General features: G+C 35.9%; 3 protein-coding genes across 3 annotated transcripts; 1 reads left to right on the top strand and 2 right to left on the bottom strand.

Annotated features, from left to right (window-relative positions):
• Nucleotides 1-599: 599 nt before the first annotated feature.
• LOC107737634 (short transient receptor potential channel 4-associated protein-like) lies at nucleotides 600-9,128 on the bottom strand. The gene is made up of 19 exons (XM_016549206.1): nucleotides 8,989-9,128; nucleotides 8,595-8,723; nucleotides 8,376-8,492; nucleotides 7,246-7,303; nucleotides 7,072-7,127; nucleotides 6,839-6,967; nucleotides 6,095-6,296; nucleotides 5,800-5,985; nucleotides 5,572-5,714; nucleotides 4,414-4,542; nucleotides 4,256-4,314; nucleotides 4,067-4,168; nucleotides 3,880-3,963; nucleotides 3,679-3,769; nucleotides 2,959-3,099; nucleotides 2,747-2,858; nucleotides 2,546-2,658; nucleotides 1,255-1,461; nucleotides 600-1,164 (listed from the first exon to the last, which is right to left on the bottom strand). Exons 1-19 carry the CDS (start codon nucleotides 9,109-9,111, stop codon nucleotides 1,027-1,029), a joined length of 2,319 nt encoding a protein of 772 aa, XP_016404692.1. The 5' UTR covers nucleotides 9,112-9,128; the 3' UTR covers nucleotides 600-1,026.
• Nucleotides 9,129-11,092: 1,964 nt separating this feature from the next.
• Nucleotides 11,093-13,177, top strand: LOC107737636 (epithelial membrane protein 3-like). The gene is made up of 5 exons (XM_016549208.1): nucleotides 11,093-11,144; nucleotides 12,101-12,194; nucleotides 12,312-12,414; nucleotides 12,530-12,670; nucleotides 12,790-13,177. Exons 2-5 carry the CDS (start codon nucleotides 12,117-12,119, stop codon nucleotides 12,963-12,965), a joined length of 498 nt encoding a protein of 165 aa, XP_016404694.1. The 5' UTR covers nucleotides 11,093-11,144; nucleotides 12,101-12,116; the 3' UTR covers nucleotides 12,966-13,177.
• A 427-nt stretch (nucleotides 13,178-13,604) lies between these two features.
• Nucleotides 13,605-20,098, bottom strand: LOC107737635 (NSFL1 cofactor p47-like). Its single transcript, XM_016549207.1, has 9 exons — nucleotides 19,940-20,098; nucleotides 19,293-19,390; nucleotides 19,140-19,214; nucleotides 18,141-18,309; nucleotides 17,924-18,019; nucleotides 17,736-17,845; nucleotides 17,326-17,463; nucleotides 14,588-14,755; nucleotides 13,605-14,509 (listed from the first exon to the last, which is right to left on the bottom strand). Exons 1-9 carry the CDS (start codon nucleotides 20,039-20,041, stop codon nucleotides 14,347-14,349), a joined length of 1,119 nt encoding a protein of 372 aa, XP_016404693.1. The 5' UTR covers nucleotides 20,042-20,098; the 3' UTR covers nucleotides 13,605-14,346.
• Nucleotides 20,099-20,430: the final 332 nt, after the last annotated feature.

Here is a 20,430-nt window from a genome sequence, read left to right as displayed (position 1 = left end):
AACTATAACGACATGTGAATAATCCCGCCCACTCTAAAGCGGTACTGAACTGCAGTGGAAACGCAAACCGTGCCGAGCCGAGTCGTACCACGCAGTGGAAAAGCGCCAATATGACGACCGCGTTTTTTCAGATGTATTTCCAAGAAAAAACATCGTCTTATATTCGGGTCAATACGGTACATAATTTCGTTTATCAGTATAGAAAACTAAAATTGTAGATTACATTAAATATAAAGTAACCCCGGAAACTTGCTGCAAAATAATATCTTTTAATTTATCACTCTTACAAAAATAATCCCAAAATTAAAATCTTAAACCTGGCTCTATATCCCTATGGTTCCATAACAAACTGATTTTAACAGATGAATTAGTAGCCATACAGACAGAAACATGCTTGTGATAAAACAAGATCTTTATTTTCTTCTGTTGATTTTGTGTTGTCACTCTGTGAGTTCGGGGCTGAAAATTTAAAATTTTAGGTCAAGTGAGAACTACATACATAATAACATAAATATACAGGCAGTATGTAAACTAAGCCAATCACCAATATTAGACATTAGAATGTCCCTGAATTAAATAGTTTTTTTTTTTTTTTTTTTGCAGTAAGGGACAGTGAGGCTCTTCCTGACTACTTCCAGGAGTTTGTCATGTCTGAATGCGTAACTGACAAGCCAACCTACAGGAGGCGAGAGAATTCAGCACTAGAGAACAAGGCAGCTGTAACTCTTACCAACTTAAAAACATCCAGACCCTAGTGCCACTGCAAACACAAACACACCTACAGTGGCATTACATATTCCCAAGCACATTCATTTCACATTTAATACTTTGAGCCAACATACATTCATGCTATTGAACACGAGCAGATCAATACCCTCAGCACCATGAATACCCAGATACACTTGCATCTCCACACACACACACACACACACACACCTATTCTGTAATGCATCTGAATGGACTAGGTCTTATAAACTTGATGTAATTATGTAATTCTGATGTAAAGAGAGTCCTCTCAGTCTATAGTCACAGCTCCAGGAAGTCTCTGTCCAGGTCCCTGTAGGCTTCATCAATGTAGGAGGCAATAGCACAGCGTGAGCTTCTTCCAGAGCCCAGAAGCACTGAGACCGTCTCCTTCCAGTAGGTGAAGGGAATACAAGAGCTCTGTTTTTGGAAAGAGATAGAAAAGTTTATGCCTTAAGAGCTTACAACCGTGAGAGGATATCTGTGTTTGGTCAATGGAGCCGAGCTCACGTTCTCCAGGCAGGTGCTGTCCTTGTCCTTGTTGAGGTAGTGGTGCTGCCAGAAGCGCAGCAGGTTGTGGAAGTTGTTGAGCAGGCAGCCGGGATATTTCTCTGCATATTCCTTCTCTCGCAGAGCGCTCAGATAGAAAGGCAACTTACCCCGCCTCCTCGCCAGCATCAGAATCACCAGACTGGTGTTCAGACAGCTCACGTTCTCCTGTGATTGATCAAAATCATGCCAATCAGTTTTAAGGGTCAATGGTATATATAAAAAAAAATCAGTAACACTTTATTTTATGGTGTCATTCTTGTTACACGTACTTACTATAGTAATAATAACAATACGCATAATTACATGTAGCTAACACTAAACCAAACACTCATCTTAACCCTAATCATATAGTAAGTACATAAAGTTAAATATTACTCAGTACTTAAATGTATAATTACACTGTAACAATGAGTGTAGCAGAAAAATTGTAAGTAGTGTTTTAAACAAGTTCTTAAAAATGTAACCTTTGTATTACTGTTGGTTTTAAAAAAATATATGTATATCAATAAATAAATATTAATGTCTCTAAAATTGTCATGTGTTGAAACCAGTAATAACATATTTTGCTTTGAAAGAATCTTTGAAAACATGTAAATGTACTGATCTTAAACATTATTTCAGAAATTCAGGACAATGAAACTATGGTTATTACAGAATTAATTTATTTCAATTCAGAAATTAAAATAGTGTTACCATAGGTATGTATGCATTGCATTAATTATGTATTTTTGAATACATTTAGAATGTAACGCCCTTGAATGAGATGATTCAGCTCATCATTTTGGATAACAGCATAAAACAGGAGTCAGCTACTTTTTTATTATGAAGACACATTTAGAATGTTCCTAGTTGATGTGTTATTAATTATACTGACCATTTTTAAAAGTTTTAAATTTAAGTTAATAAAACTTTAACTGAAAAATTACATTTCAGTTTAAATCTGATGAACTGTTGTTACAGCATAACAATAAAAAACGTGCTTATTCACTTCGTAAAAATAATATTTACAAAAAAAAAAAACATTATACATAAATTTAAAATGTGGCCTCTGAAATACAGCAGAACTGTGAAGTGTCAGCCACTCAATCGCGCAGGAACGATTACAGCTAATATAGATCATCGTGCAGGTGTGAAGGACTTCAGCTACACCTGAATAAATTGCATACACCACTTTTGCTACTGCTCATGTGCCAGTGATTATTACCCTTCCCTGTGTCAATACTGGCACTTATGCACTCGTATAACTTGCCTGAGTGAGGGTTTGGACATTGATGATGCTGGTCAGTCTGAAAAGGAAGGACAACCTGTTTTCCACTTGAGCCATGTAGGACAAGAGGCGACACTCTGAAAACACTTCAACCACTGAGAAAGAGACAAAGAAACACATTTTTAATGCTCTTTAACACTCTCATCCATCTCTCAATTAACTGGTCAGTCATTTGAGTCAAACCTTTCACATCTTTCGTCTGGCTCTCAAATCGGTCCAGAGACAGGACGATACATCGCACCAGCATGTTAGAGTCTACCAGAGAGCTGTTGATCTGAGTCAGGAACATCTGAAACTGAGGTGTCAAAAGGGAGAAAGACAGATTTGAGAGTTACTGGATCATTTCAGTGTGTCTTGTATAAGAAAAATCACAAAGGGTCTGACTGTAAACCCACCTTCTCCTCTGTGTTGACATATTTGTTAAATCTTTTGAAGGCATCAATGTTGAACTTCATAAGCTCACCAAGTAGGTCAAAGTAGCTCTGAAGGACGTCATGTGACTTGCAGCCACTGTCGATGATGCAATATAGAATATGCTGAAAGAAGAGAATTATGAGATGACTTAATAGTCCTATAACTGTACACGACAGTTTGGGGCTGGTTAAGATTTTTAAAGTTATTGAAAGAATTATCTTATGCCCACCAAGGCTGCATTTATTTGATTAAAAATACAGTAATATTTGAAATACTAGTACAGTCTGACATAATCTGAACAGTTCTCAATTTTAATATATTTTAAAATGTCATTTATTCCTGCAATTCATTTTCAGCAGCCGTTACTCCAGTGTTCAGTGTCACATGATCCTTCAGTAATCAGTCTAATATGCTGAATTGCTGCTCAAGAAACATTTCTTATTATTATCAATGTTGAAAACACAGCTTTGCTGCTTCACATTTTTGTGGAAACTGTGACACATCAAACAGCATTTATTAGAAATAAGTATTTTGTAACATTATAGATGTCTTCAATTTCACTTTTAAACAATTTAATATATCCTTGCTAAATGAAAGTTTTTCTTTTAAGAAAACAAAAAAAAATTACTGAACCCAAACTTTTGAATGGCAGTGTATGCTCACGCAGGCAACGTAATGCATCACACACATATTTTGCTCACCTCTAACAAGCCTCTTCTGAGAAGGAACACTTGATCAGCATATGATGGCGTTCCTCTCAGAAAACTCTCCACGGCTCTTGCCTGCCAGAACCTGAAGCCAGGCATGGAGAAATGTCAAACTCAAGACACAAGATGTCTATTATGAAATGAAGAGGTCAGTAAGTGTAAGAAAACATTACAAAATGTAACTAAAGATCTCACCTGAATGAAGAATCAATTGGCTCTTTCTTCATGACTGAGATTAACCGTGTAAGAAGACCCTTTTTACCATCACAGACAAGGTTCCTGTAAACCAATTGACCAATTAATACAAACCAATTAATGAGCAGTTCAAAACTGCTGTTAAAATAAGGAAGAACTTAATATGATATGAAAAGCGTCCCCATGCCTGTCTGTCTTAATCAGTGCCTCCATTTCAAAGACATTTGCATTCAGGTAGATGTCACTCAGTTCATTCAGTTCCTGTCCACTTAGAAGAAGGTATTTATTCCTGTGAACAATAAAGAAAAAGTTTCCAATCAGACCAGTGGATTTTTCTCAGTTTTAGCATTTCCTTGCATCTCTTTGTGATACTCACTCATGGTGGTCACTGAAGCTCTGCAGCAGCCTGAGGAAGTGGATCTTGAACGAGATCTCCTGATGTAGAGGGGAAAAGAACTGTATTCTCCCACTGTAATCATCCATATGTAAGAGTCTTTTTTAAATAATTCAGAGTAATAAAGGGCTGCTTCTTACTGGACTGCAGTCACAGTTCTGGTTCTGCCGATGTAGGACGTGACCAGAAGGTTGCCTTCTCCAGATCAGCTTATCAAACAGGTTATTGAGACCTGGAATTAACTTAAACTCTGCCAACATTCTGTGAACCTGTGTCACAAGAATAAAAATCTATGAAAAAAATCCTTCAAAATATCATTCAAAAGTTAAGGGTCAGTATGATTAGTTTTCATTTTGAAAGACATTAAAGACGCTGTTCATTCTTAACAAGAATCCTTGACCAAAAAGCATAACGGTTTCAAGTAAAATATTAATTAGCACAACTGTTTTCAACACTGATAAAAATAAATGTTTCCTGAGCAATTCAGCATATTAGAATGATGACACGGAAGACTGTGCGAAGACATTTACAATTCATTGTCATAATAATGAAAATTCAGCTTTGATACCAATGGTATAAATTACTTTTTATAAATATATTTAAATAGAAAACAGTTACTTTAAATTGTAATGTTCCATAATATTACTGTTTTACTAATATATATATATACAGTCGTGGTCAGAATTATTGCCACTCTTGGTAAATATGATCAAAGAAGGCAAATAAATAAATCTGCATTGTTAATAATTTTGATCATTTATTTTAAAAAATTCACAAATATCTAACCTTTCATTGAACTAAAACAATTGAAAATGGGGGAAAATCTCATTATGAAATAAATGTTTTTCTCAAATACATGTTGGACACAATTATTGGTACCCCTAGAAATTATTTTGAGTAAAATATCTGTGAAGTATATTTACAATTTTGAGCATACCAGGGTGATTATGAACATGAAATTATCCAGCCATGGCTTCCTGTTTCACAGGAATATAAATAGGAGGGAAAACAAAGGCCAAATTCCCTTAATCATCCATCACAATGAGAAAAACCAAAGAATATATTTCTGGTGTGCAGCAAAAGATAATTGAGCTTCACAAATTAGAAAGTGACTTTAAGAAAAGAGCTAGAGCAGTAAAAATTCCCATTTCCACACACACACACACACACACAAAAATTCAAACTCTAAACATTAAGTCACATTATTAAGTGACTGGTCAGTTAACTAGTAGATCATCCTGACTCATTCCACGTCATATGTATTAAAATTCACAATCACTTCAATCCCATCACATTACCTGATTTCTCTGTCGGCCCATAAGCAGCACACACAGCACATAGAGAACCTCCACTTTGTACATGATCTCGTGTACGATCTTCATAGATTGGGGCAGCCTGTGTCTAAGCGGGCTAGAGGACAGCGAGCTCTCATCAGATGACTCTGAAAGACAGCCAATCGAGACTTGGTGAGACCAAATAATACAGCTAATGGAAATACCAGAGCGGGAAAGAGAGGAGGACCTCACCTGTACTGCTCTGCTCTGCTTCCTCAATTGCTAACTGCATGAGAGCATCCAGAACCAATGCATTGTCAAGCCAACTGTGCCAGTCCTCCAGCTCCAGTCGGGCAGAGGCATCCGCCGCCTCTGTAACTTTCCGTGTGGCAAGCTTACAAAGACGCTCAATGAAACCTGGGATATTCACCAGAGTCACTGCAGAAAGATCACATGACACTGTAAAATGTATAGTGCTATTTTTCATGAGGGCCTTTATAACCCTGTCAACATTTTGTGTGGATTAACTGCAGGTGTGTTTTCTAACCCTGGTTGCTCTCGGCGCGTGATGGGCATGTGCTGGTCTTTTGCTGGGTACTGCGGGCCAGGAGGGTGTGTTTGTCATCTACACCCACGTCTGGCTCTGATATGGTGACTGAGAGGATACGACAGAAGTTGGCCAGCTGCTGCTGGTTGAAGCTCTGGACCAGACTGGCCAAGTTGGGAATTTCTTCAAGCTGGATGATTTCCTAAGATTGAAATGGCAAAAAAGTGATTTATTGCATTGCTAAAGTTCAGATAGCATTCTTAAAGAACACACAAAAAACACTTTTAATACATTTTAAAATGTAAATGATTTCTGTAATGGCACACTGAATTTTCAGCATCATTACCCCAGTCTTCAATGTCAGAAATCCTTCAGAAATCATTCTAATATGCAGATTTGATGCTCAATTTCTTATCAATTTTGAAAACATTTGTGCTGTTTTTATTTTTTGTGGGAACTGATACATATTACAGTATAATATAGTATCAGTTTCCACAAAAACTTTTTATTTTAAAATATGAAATCATATTAAATATAAATATATCAAACATTAAATATTATTTTATCCACAAAAATTTATTATACATGATATTAGTATTTAAAATAAAAATCACTTGTAACAAAAGTTATTTTGATCTATTTAATGCAACGTTTCTGAAAAATTACTATTAGTATTACTTTTTCAAAACATAATTATACTGAACCCAAATATTTAAATAACAGTGTATATGCTTTGGCTTTTACCTTTCGAACACTAAGAATGTCCTCAATAAGAGTGGCAGTTTGTAGGAAAACCTTTTTATTGGACATGAGAGTGAACAGGAATGTGATGAAATCCTCCCTCGCTGCAAGGCTTTTTGTAACACCCTCTGTCTGTCAGACAAAAACAGAGGCTGTTACTCACAAGGAAACAAGCTAAATAATTCTGAATTATTATTTGCGTCCTTCCAGAGTCATACACATTGTTTTATACTTACACATATACAGCAGTTGTACAGAACACTTAGACAATCCTTGATGAGATCATCACTCACTGAAAATAAGGAAGCAAACCTTTAATGACTGGGACATCATTACTGAAAACAAGTATTATTTCTGTTCTTAAATTATGGAAATAAAGAAGCTTGGATTTATTATTTAAATAAGCTTACGTATGGGTAGGTCTCCCTGTACTGTGAGCGTTGGCCGCATCAGAATCTCTACAAATAACTGTAGATGAATGACAAAAGCATAGTGAGTAACTAACAAATCTGCATTCTGCAATTATGATAATTATGGCACCAGCAAAACTGGTTTCTTTCAAATTAAAATATTATGATTCCAAGTTGGTACAGTTCAGTTTCTGCTGTTTTTTCCACACTGCAAGAGCGGAATAAGAAGACAAAGCTAAGAACATGTAACAGCACTTGATGAAGAGCTCTTGTCACTTAAATTCTTGTGAGTATCAATGTCATAATAAAATACCATATGTTACAATGTTTTACTGACGGATAAAAACAGAGCATGATGGAAAAACTCAGTATATCAAAGTAACAATTATTTATAGCACAAACTCTGCTTTGACTACATTTTTAAGAGTGTTCGTTTCTAAATCTACCGCTGTTGAGCTGTTTAATATCAGAAAATAACAGCATTAATATACATTTAAAATCTTTCTAATATGCCGATTTGGTGCTTAAGAAACTTATTATCTATGTTGAAAATGTTGAGCTGTGTAAAATTTTTGTGGAAACTGATAAATTTTTTTCAGGATATTTTGGTGAACAGAAAGTTCAAAAAGCATTTATTTGAAATAGAAATCTTTTGTAATATTTTCAATGTGTTTACTGTCAATTTTGAACAATTTAATGATTAATTTAATGCTGCGTTTGACACTATCGACCACAACATTCTTTTGAGTAGACTACAAAATTACGTTGGCATTAGTGGAATTGCATTGGCATGGTTCAAATCTTACTTATCTGACCATCATCAATTCGTAGAAGTGAATGACGAGGTATCATATCGATCACAAATACAGTATGGAGTACCACAAGGCTCAGTACAAGGACCGCTGCTTTTCACGCTCCTTGCTGAGTATTCCTTTAACTCAAAAAAGTTTGTATAATAGTGTACATTTTTACAGGCTCTCAGAGCTCTTGATCAAGCATAACTCAAAACTCAAAACTACATTCAAGAGGAATAAGAATAATTATTCACATTAATGCCTTCAAACTGAATGCAATTAAACTTATTTTGATCAAGATTAGTAAGGCGTAATATTTAACTACAAAAAACTCACATCAACTCCTCCAAACAAGTCAAATGTATATGTATTTGGAGAAATCGACTCCTGTGGTGTTTTGCGCTCCTCTGTAACAAATGACATAGCCTCCATAGACAGCAATGATGACAGTTCCTGCACAATCACAAAACAACTCACTTTACATCTAATAGCAAATTATACAAATGTACTTAAGGCGATGCATTTTGTGTGAACAGACAAGGAAGTCTTGAATACCATGACCATGCTGTGAATCTTGGAGAGATCGCTGTTAGGATGGCTGCTCTCATGAAGTCTCCTCAATAACACTGGTATCCCCTGCCATTGAGCTCTTTTATCTCTCTCTTCCAGAAGAGCCACAGGAAACTGCATTTGACAACACAATCACAACACTTGTCAAGCACTGAAAATACACTTCAAGACAAACAGGTCAGACACTATATTATTACTCTTCTTAGTATCACTGATTATCTTAGCACTAAGTAGCTTAGGCAAGTGATATCGTCTAAATGCTGTATATTTTTGTTTGAGACCTATTTTATATTCATGGCTCTTCAGGCCCTCGTATGTAAACAGTGCCCAAGAAACGCTTTGAAGACAGTTTAGTCCTTCATATAATTTAAGATCTCACCTGAGACCCTCTAGTCAACCCAACACCCTTGATTTGGCCTTGTCGGATTTTATTAAAAATGTTTTTGCATGAATTTCCTCTGCTTGTTTGGGTCCGTGAAAACCCAGAGCTTCTTGTCGCCATTGCTGTTCCTCTGACGTTGTGACGTTGAGAAGTTTCCGCGAACCCAGCGGGGATGACAGAGTTAATACTGCTCCCTACTGGACTGGCGTGGAAACTACAACCAGCGGAATACGTGTTCTTTCAACTTTATGCAAATAAGCAGCGAATTTCGCGAGCGACATCCAATAGGAGTGAAGAATCTGTCAGTGACGCTCACACGTCACCGTCTAGAGTACTGGATATAAAATATGACGCGTAGAAAAGAAACCGTTGGCTGTCTAAGTGAGTTTGATTCATACATTGATGGTTCGAGTTGTTAATTACATGATGCAGTGAGCAGTTTAGCACCGGTTAATGATTTAATGCACGAGCACTGCTGTAGTTTATATAACAACACTCTCCAACAGCAGAATGGTACTTTTATTTCTTTTAAGTCTAATTCCTAGTCATAATAGAATGATATCTTAGTTTTGCCGGCAATATACAGTTTGTGATTGCATTTTATATGTCCAGATATGTCCATACGTGCAGTCTACCAATAACATTAGAGCTACAGCAGTAGGAACGCCCACAAGCGTCTTCACAGCACAGAGTCTAGCGACATACAGCGAAAAAGTCGCTGGCGGTGTGAACGGGGCTTACTGACCCCTACTGAACTACAGCTGTGCAACTCATAGATGACACCCTGATGAATACACACCTATACTCAAACGTTCAAAATATATATATAAAAAATAAATATATTATTTGGTCTCTTGGAAAGGCATAAAGACATATACAATCATGCTTATTATGGGCATACACCACATACTCATAAACATCCCTTCCTTATGATTTTTAACCCTGATGCATGTACTATTTAATCACAAAAAAATAAATGAAAAAAAAACTTAATGTATATTTTAACTTAGAAACAACAATAAATAATAATGAAATAATAATAATAATAATAAGTATTATTATTATTAGATTTTTAACTATGGTACATTTAGTATTAAATCACACACAAACATCAATAACAAATACTACTACTTCTAATAAAAATAATAATTCAAACAATAACCCATGCTTCAACTCTGAAGCATATATTTAATCAAAGTTTTTTAACTTTCATAATAATAACTAATAATTGACAATAATAATAATAATAACAAAACAATAATAATAATAATATTATTATAGATTTTGAATATTTTTAAACTAGTGAACAGCAAGCATTTAGGGTTGTAATGTACAGTAATATAAATCACTGACTATTTTTAAAAGCAAAATATGTTTATATATTTTAAACCATTAACCTACTGCAATTGTTATGAACTTGTTATATGAACAAAAAAATAACATAAAATAACAAACTCTTTCTGTGTCATTATTTTCTATTATATCTTTTAAATAAATTAAATAAATGAATGTATGCTTATTTCAATGCCCGATGAAAACAGTTTTTAATTCATGGTATCCAATACAATGGACAGATGTATTTTCTGTTATGTAAAGATTGTGTTGTAATGTGAATGTATCTGTAACATTTGTGGAAAGAATACAGATATATAGATAATATAACATATAGAAATATTTTTTTTCCCTGGTCCACCTACATTTACTGTACACAGACAAATAAACATTGAGGTTCCTGTTGTTTTCCCAATTTAGGTGGCTTTCCCTTCCCTGTTAAATGACCATAACTCCATCTCTTGGGCGATGATGAATGAAACCCACACACATATAATCAAGATCATCAAAGGAGATTGAAGTTATGATAGAAGCCCATAGGAACTCAGCGCACACCCTCTGAGACTAAAAACGACTAGTAAGGAAAGAGAGACGTGTGCCCATGCTCATGCCTTTCCTGAACACACAAGGAGGATCTGATGGGACTGTGTGCAGGACAACAGCACTAACTCGGCGACAAGGAAATGGGCGTTTGCTGAAGTTGACCCCAAAAAAATCCTCCAATTTACTGGTGAGCCGAAAAGGGCAGAAAGCAGCAACAGACCTGGATTAACACGGCAAGAGTCCATATATTTGCCTCTGCTGGATTTGGATCACATTTGGTGAGTTCACATTTTATTTAGTTTGCTTTTACTTTTGTTTATGATTTGAATAGTTATAAAAACAGAATTTGAAGCATAAAATACAACAGCATAACACTTTACCACATCAAACTCTCCTGTGAATATAACATGATTTGAACAAGGCAATGAAAACTAATCTTATAATTTTATCTAAATAAGCATTTTAGAAAAGTTTTTGTTACTATAAATATCTCACAGAACATTACAAGACTGGTTATGAGAGTATGACTTTTCCCAAGGCTGTTCTTCTCTAGTTTTGCTCTGAGGAAAAGCATGGTGTGTCTCAAGACTTAGAAAAGTCTGAATGAGTGCCTTCATTTCTCAGTTCTGGACTTCAGCCATAGTCAGTTTACTTAGTATTTTTACGTCCTGGCCTTTTCCATCTTTACGTTTTAGCAAAAGCAGATTGTTAAACCTCTCGTGCTTACAAAAAACCTGAGGGTAATCATACAATCATGCAGGTGTACCTTAAACGCTCCAATGAACATCAAACAACAATTTTCTTATATAATAATGATAATAATAATAATAATGGTTTTATTATAAAATGTATAGTATTATAAAAATAAATAACATAGAACATTGTTTTTATATAATAAATATATTAACAATAACAATATATTATTTATAATATTTAACGTTAAGTGAAATGTTTATAAACAGTAATAATAATAATAATAATGTTTTTATCATATAATTGATAGTATTATAAAAATAAATAACATATAGAACATAATTTTTATATAATAAATATATTAACAATAATATAATATTATTTAAAATGTTTAAAAATGTTAAGTGGAATGTTTATAAACAATATAATAATAATAATAATAATAATACACAACATATTTTACATATTTTTTTTCAAAGTAAAATATGTGTCCTGATGTACAACACAAACGTTCAGATGAGAAAGTTTCAGATGTTGACAGGTGCTGTTTTATCACCATGGCATCTCTTCTGGCGTTTGTCACACTACTTCATCTCATCACACTGGCGGTTCTCTTCATCGCCACCATGGAGAAGGTAAGTATGTGAAACCCTTTACAGCGGATTACGTTCCAAAACTATTTGATAATTCGTTAGAATAGTGTGCATATGTCTGAAATCATGGATGCATATTTAATCTTCTGTATGATTCAGTCCTGGTGGGTTTGGGACGGCACAGAACACTCGGACCTCTGGTACAACTGCAGATTTGACAATGAAACAGAGGCATGGTTCTGTGCATCATCAGAAGAGACGGGTAAAACAATACATTTGAGCACTTAACTGGTTTTAGAATATGGGAATTTACTCGAACGTACATCACCACTGTTTAAAGTTGAATAAGAATAGTCTCTGTGTTTTGTTTCCACCAGACTGGCTTCAGGCTGTCCAGGTTCTGATGGTCCTGTCAGTGGTTTTCTCCGCCAGTTCATTCCTGATATTCCTGGGACAACTCTTCACCATGTCTAAAGGAGGACTCTTTTACCTCACCGGCGTCTGCCAGGCATTTGCCGGTAAGTGCTTCAACCTAATTAGCTTTATTACTCGAGGTTACCGTCTTCACCCCAAGCTAAACACGCATTTCAGTTGCTCTGAAGTCGAGGAAAAATAATCTGAAATGTTCTGTCCTCAGGCCTCAACGCCTTCACCGCCGTGCTCATTTACACTCTGCACAATGAAGAAATCCTTCAGGACTCGCGGGAGTTGAGCTCGGGACACTTCGGCTACTGCTTTTACTTGGCGTGGGTTTGTGTACCTCTGCTCCTGTGCAGTGGAATCATGTACATCTATCTGCGCAAAAGGGAATAGAAACGAGTCTCCTAAAAAAAAAAGACAAGCCATGCGAAGAATGTATGCTGTTGATATACTCCACTGATTGATTATATACTTTATGATAGCTTGCAAGACATTTATTTTTTGATTATTTAGACTGCATTTAGCCGTATATAAATATACAAAGCTGAAATATGGCCGAAGATCAGCCTATCTTAATTAATTCTTAAAGGGCAACCACGACTAATCTTTCTGATCAGCTGAATTATATCTAATTTAATAATAAATAGGGCCAACGTAATCTTGTTTCATACTTAAGGGATACTTGTAAACATTATAGTGGTGTCCATATGCTAAAGTTTTAAGATGTATTTTTGTAAATCAATTTAAGTCATTAATGTCGGATTTCAATTTCATTACTGTGTGAAAATATTCCTCACAAATACAGTCTTAGACGGTGGACTCCACAGACCTTGGGAGTGCATGACAAACTCATGACTCCAGTTTCTGAACTAATAGCTTCCATCACACCATCTAGCATGATCTTACGACAAACAACGCTTTCAAAAACAAACCACTTCCTGTCATGCAAAGGTCTCTTTTATGGGGGCGGGTGTAGGATATCAGCACCTGGTGGTGACATGCTCTCAAACACTCCAAAAAAGTGCTCTCCAATGCCAGACAAAGGGGTTTAATATCAGGTTCACCACAGCTCACAATCACACAATATCTCCAGAATTATAGTCTGCATAGAATACAAGAAGGCCACTGATATGTTCACCAGCAGCAGTGTCCAAAATTGAAGTTGGCTCTTAATCAACCAATTCATAATTTCATTCTTTAATAACCATGAAAAATATAATAATGATAATAATAAAAAATCAATATAGTGTAACAACCTAAATAACAAAAAGCCTCAAATATCATAAAAGATAGATTGTTTTGTAAAAAAAACAAACAAACATTGACAGTTGAGGTTGAACTTGGTCATGGGGCTAGAATATAAGGCTACTTTAGTTTTAATGACACTTCTGAGAAATGTTAAAGAGATGAATCACAGAACTAGGAATAAAACTGAGGAGGTGGTAAAGCAAAGCAGCGTAAAGCTGCAAGATAGACACCGAGGTAAAAGGAGGTCAAAACTCTTCAGAAAGCTCTTTATTTCAATCTGAATATGTTCAGCAGTTATTCTAAAACCGTAAAACTTGTTAGTTCTTCTCTTCGGTTCCGCTTTCCCTCTCTTTAACTGTATGATTGCTTCCCCTTCATCTCCATTTCGCTTTATCAGAAACACCCACCACCCCAAAACTGTCACAGAGGAATAACATATCACTAAAGAAAACAAAATTAAGTAATTAGAAGTCCTTTCAGTCCCGGTATCCAACTCCAGAGTACTTTAATAAAGCCAGGTCACCGGTCACTTTAGCCGCTGCACAATGACGGCGTTCAGCATGTTGGCTTCCTTCAGCGTCTGGCTCTCGTCCGTCAGCTCCTTGTTGGGGAAAGTCGTCATGAGAACGAACTCGGTGGCAGCTAATGCCGGGCGAGCGCTCGCCACAAACTGACGCACATCAGACACCCTGTGATAGAGAAAGATGGAATAAGAGGAAGATGTTCATGATATAGGGTTATTTTCAAAGCATTTTCATTGCTTTTACCTGTGGGTGTGGTTGAACTTCTGCACCAGCCGGCCTCCGTCGGCCAGCCTGATCTGGATGCTAGTGACAGGTTGAGAGCTGTCCACACTGATGGAAGCCGTAGCCTCAGCTTCACTGGCGGCCTGGTCCTGCGGGCTTCTCTGGAGCGACACCAACTCTGGAGTGGCACTGCGGAGGTTAGAGTGAAATAAGGACAGCAAAGTTTGAATAGTTCGGTCACCATATGGCAACTATATAACTTATAATGATGAAGCAATATGAAGATCACGGTGTACAATTAATTGTTGGATATTCAAAGCAGTCATGAATCTAAAAAAAGCCACTATTAACTTAAGTGCTATATGATTAAAAAAAATAAAATAAAATTGTGATATGAATCGTGAAGCCCTACTATTTCCCTATCGCTATTAACAGCAAACACACAGCACCAAACAGGAGGACACTAAAAGAGTCTGCGGCTTATAGGCAATAAACTATCGCCCCCTTGTGGTAAAACAGATACACCGAACGTAGAAAACAAGGCTTAAAAAGTTAATACTGCACATTGTTCACACTTGTGATGGGTAAAGATTGACTAATTAACCACCAATTTAAGTTAATTAAAAGTCAACAAGTTACGTTTCTATTATTTTCGTTTTAGATTTAATATTTTAGCAGTAGTTTTTTTTATTTTAGTTTTTAGATTATTGTAATTATTGTAAGAACAACAAGTGTCACAATTAACATCTGAAATCAAATTATCTGCTAGAAGCAATGCTCCTAACATTATGTATAATAATGTCTTTGTCAGGACTATAAAGTTCCATGCAAAAAATATTATAGAACAGTTTCACTACTGAAAGTGTAAACAGACCATGTCTAATCACTGTTAATATAAAACAAATTACCCTCTTAACTTCAGAAAAAAAAAAGGCATTGATTGGTTCATTCAGTCAATAAGTCTTCCTGTCTAACAATGAGGCATTAGCCAAACACACGTTTTAGTAAGAGAAACATTAATTAACATGTAATTAAGTACTTCAGCAGCCCTTAGCTCAGGAGGGAGAAGAAAATGAGAGGAATGAAGAAACAGTTTTCCAACCAGTGTTAATTTTGACAGCAAATTTTGATTTAGTTTTAGTCAAGTCTTTGGACTAAAATCCCATTTAGTTTTAGTCACATTTTAGTCATCTGAATTGTTTTTAGTCTTATTCTAGTTTTAGTCGACTAAATATCATATGACTTTAGTTGACTAAATCTACAGTAAATTTAGTCAACTAAAATCTAATGAGTTTAGTTACAGTGTAATGCATTTATTAGGCATTTCTCAAAAATTTCCAATCTCATTATGAATTCCCAGAGAAAACATCTGGTAATATGAATGATTTGAACATGCAATATAGACCCAGATTTCACTGCTTTGACACATAACATGTCTTTATCTCAAAATTAAATAAAACCACTTCTCAAAGAAACAAGAACATGGTCCTCTTTTGAAATACCAATGATTATATAATAGGCATTCTTTATAACAACTTGCATGCATTGACATATCATTTTTCAAGCAGACATTTATTTATATTAGTGCTGTCAAGTGATTAATTGCGATTAATCGCGTCCAAAATAAAAGTTTTTGTTTACATAATGGCAGAGGATCCCCAAATCCAGGTGTGAATAACTTGTTGCATCTTTCCCAAAAAGACTCATGGCTGTATTAGATCAAATGGGTGCTTCTACTAAATACTGAGCATTTTTCAGTTTTTCTTTTTTAATAAATTTGCAAAAATGTCAACAATTCTGTGTTTTTCTGTCAATATGGGGTGCTGTGTGTACATTAATGAGGAAAAAAAATTAACTTAAATGATTTTAGCAAATGGCTGCAATATAACAAAGAGTGAAAAATTTAAGGGGGTCTGAATACTTTCCGTACCCACTGTATACATAATAAATACACAGTATACACACATATTATGTAAACAAACTTTTATTTTGCATGCGATTAATCGCGATTAATTGTTTGACAGCACTAATTTATATACAATTAGATTAATCCTTATTAGGGCTACTAAAGTGATTCATTCAAGAGCAGTGAGTGATTTTCTCTCTTTCTTTTGTTGATTCATTAACAATAAGGACACAGACAACAGCAACTAAATTTGGCTGCTGCCCCTTTAAAACTGAATGCACAGATTCAATATACTAGTACACACATCCGATATTCTCCCAACAGTTTACATTTACTTAAAGACGTAACCGGGTGTGTTTACGTGAATACTCATCAAAACGGACAATTTGAGATCATTTTGTGTGTATTTCTCCGTTAAGACGCGACAGAACTGAATTCAGTCATCGTGCGCGGTTTAAGAGGCGCTTTTGTGCGGGATTCAGCTGTGTGCACTCAGAAATTAAAAACCGGACCAAATTAAGTGCTCTTTCACTTCGTCAGGCTTTTCAAATTTATCCATATGTCTGGTCTTTCTTATTCATCCTTATGAGACGTGCAGCAAGTGTATGCAAACTTATGATCAGAGCGTTACAGTTCAAATGCGCACATCTCCCCTCCTTTCCACGCAGCAGATTCGTTCTGACTGGATCTCTGTTCAGTCATCCCTCCCTAACATTTTCATCTTGTTTTTATTCGTTGACGAAAATGTCAATATATTTGTCGTCATTGTTTTTGTCATGCAAAAAGAGGGGTTTTTTCGTTATCGTCTGTGAAAAAATGAAATTAACACTGTGAAATTAACACGGTTTCCAACCTGCCAAGTTTCTGTCCTTCTCCAGTAAAGGCTTTGAAAACAGATTTGGGTTTGGAAAAATCTTCATCCCGATGGTCCTCCATGTCTAGGTTTACCTGTCCACCCCGGAAACGCTGTCTCAATTCCAGAGGAATCTCCCTGAGAGTGCCAGAAAGCAAGAAAGAGGTTCTATTAAGTCTGATTTGACAATCAGTTAGAAGAAGACTGTCTAATAACAGTCAACCAATAAGTAAGTATCTAGAGGGCCCACCACAAAACTAAATATGTTTTAATGTGTGCAAAGAACACAACAAAAAATGTCAGAGGATTCTGGAACTGACTTGAAGGAGAACTATGATTTCAGTTAATTAACATCAACTTCTGTAAACTGCCAAAACAACCAAATACCAGTGAATGGATTCAGAGCTCACCCTCTGCGGATCGACTCCAGGAAGAGAGCGTTCCCAGGATCACTGTAGTTCCTCAGCTCTCCATTATCAAGACTAAAGCCAGTCTTCCAGAGCTTCAGCACAACATGTACCTGTTGGCACAGCACAAATCACTGCAGCAGATCGCTCTACGTCTCAAAGACTTCAGCAGTCACAGGCTAGTGACTCACATCTTGTGCACTCCTGGACTGTCTCCTCTCTCCTGCCACATAAGCCGACTCCTCCTCTGGTGCTGCACCCAATCGATAACCACCACCCAGAAACGGCTGTAGAATAAGCAGACAGAAAGAAAAATTGAGTGATTCAAAATCAGATGAGAAACGAGTACACAATAAACAGGCGTATTATCTTTCATTGACAGTATAGTTTATTCAGTGGAGAATCTACCTTGCTGGATTTGCTGGATTCTCCAGGTCCCTTGCCTGGTTTGTCAACAGGAACTGCCCCGTGCTCCTTAGCACCTTTAAACAAGTCCTCAACCAGCTCATTTGAGCTCTTCTTTTTGGGAGGCCCAACAATCTGCTGCCCACTGCGTTCTGAGCCCCCGGCAAAGAACCTATGAGAGCAAAAGTCAGACATTACTCAATAAAATGAAGCATTAAATGGCATTTGTGAGTAAACATGGCATTAAAAAAGTGAGAGTATATATTTCATTACCTAGGTATTGAGAAAGTCTTGGAGGGTGACATGTTATATTTGATCTAAAACATTATATGAACATTATATGAATCATATATCATTATATGAACCCTAAATATCTCATTTAAAAACAATATTTTTAATTCTGCTATAATCATCACACTTTTTCCATGATCTTTTAATAATTGAAAGACTAAGTTGCATATTTCTACTTTTCCAAATCATGTCAATGCAAGACCATTTGAACAGCAAAAAGATAAATGGTGACTAAAAATGGAGAAAAACCTAAAAGACATGGTGTGCAGTCACAGAATCTAAAATATACAATTTCCTTTATGCAATCATATACATTTAAACAACAAACCTTGGTGCTAAATACAAAGAAACGTTAATGTAAAAGTCATCATTGAATGGAAATTGTGATCATCTTTTCGTCCTTATAGTTACATATCCAAGAAAAACAACTTCTCAATCCAGAAAAAAAACTATATATATATAGATTGGTGTCGTTTGATAATTGCTGCAATCTCAAATTGTTTATGCAATCTAGAGGTCGCTTAAAATAAACACTGCAATATTCTATAAAAAAAATCATTATATGAACACTGAATACCTAATAAACACTGATTTACAAGAATAAATTACTCGTATTATAATGAAATTCCATTAAAAAATAGGAAATTTCCATTTTGATTTCATGGTGAGTTGGTGACTTTAGCTGTTATTAACTGTGGAGGAATTCAATACCTCTGGCCTTCCTCCTCACCACTGTCATCTTCATCCTCATGCACAAGATCTCTAAAGGATGTCACTCTGTGTTCACTGAAATCAAAAGACATTACATTACCCATATAGCTGATACTGTATAACTGAAAAGCCCAAACATATGACTTATGTTACCTTGGCCCCGCGGACCGACTGACAGAGCCAGACTCTGGCTGAGAGAGGGTGGCAATATCATCATCTCCTCCATCTTCAAAGAAATTCGCTAAAGCAAGCTGAGGACACAGAGGTAATAGAGCTGTCACTTCATTTCACAGACAGACTGTGAAATCACAGAAACAAGGTGACTAGGTGAATCACAGAAACAAAAAACACCTACTATCTGCCTTCTGTAACTAGATAAATCAGATTAATTATATTATCGACTCGAAAATAACACAATTTAAGATGTTTCAGGACGAAAAAAAATTCTAACCACCAATGTAAACATGAGTATCACTTGATCAAGCTAACGTTAAAGCTGCTAGTAGCTTAAGACTTCATTTCTATGTCAAATTTACCGGCACAGTTTAAAAATCCCTACTTCAATGCAATACTGACTGCCAGTCCTGAAGAGTGAATCACATCACATATGATTAACCAGATTAGCCAGTTTAAGATACTCCTTGTGATCTTAATGAAGAGTGACTTGCACATTTCGTTAGCCGGTTGTTCACTGTTCACTGGCTGCCAGTGGAGGCTTAAAGTCTGCTAAATCCTCGGCTGCAGTGCTTGTGCTTCACAGCATAATATTTCAGTGATAAAGTGATCAGTGTGCTACTGACCTGTAGGTCCCAGCCGGCTGACTCGAGGAAGAAACGGGCCCTCTCTTCATCAACATCAGTTACAGCGACGAATCCCCTCACCGCTTCTTCCCGCTCCGCCATTTTGACGTGTCACGCGCAGGAAAGATCCGACAGGAAACGGGGGAAACGAAAGCGTTGTTCCGCTGTTTTGGAGCACTAAGTTCAGAATGGGTTTTTGACTTTTTTTTATTGCGTCGATGTTTTTGCAAATGCAAATATTTTTGTTTTAAATGTAAAGATTTATAATAATCCACAAAAGCGCAAAAAAAAAAAAATCATATATCGATTTGCATATATTTATTTACAGTGAGTAATATACTACTGTAATATTATTACTTTTGTAATGCGTTACTCCCAACACTGTTTATTTAGTAGGCTATAAGTTGCATAATTATTATTTTATTATGTAGCCTACTTAAAACATATATAGTGCAGATATTACTACTTCAGCCTTAGCACATGTGGAGAAT

This window comes from Sinocyclocheilus rhinocerous, unplaced genomic scaffold (genome assembly GCF_001515625.1).
Source record: "Sinocyclocheilus rhinocerous isolate Xijiao unplaced genomic scaffold, SAMN03320098_v1.1 scaffold72, whole genome shotgun sequence".
NCBI lineage: Eukaryota > Metazoa > Chordata > Actinopteri > Cypriniformes > Cyprinidae > Sinocyclocheilus > Sinocyclocheilus rhinocerous.
The sequence above is the reverse complement of the archived record's forward strand: the minus strand, read 5'-3'. Positions and strand labels throughout refer to the sequence as shown.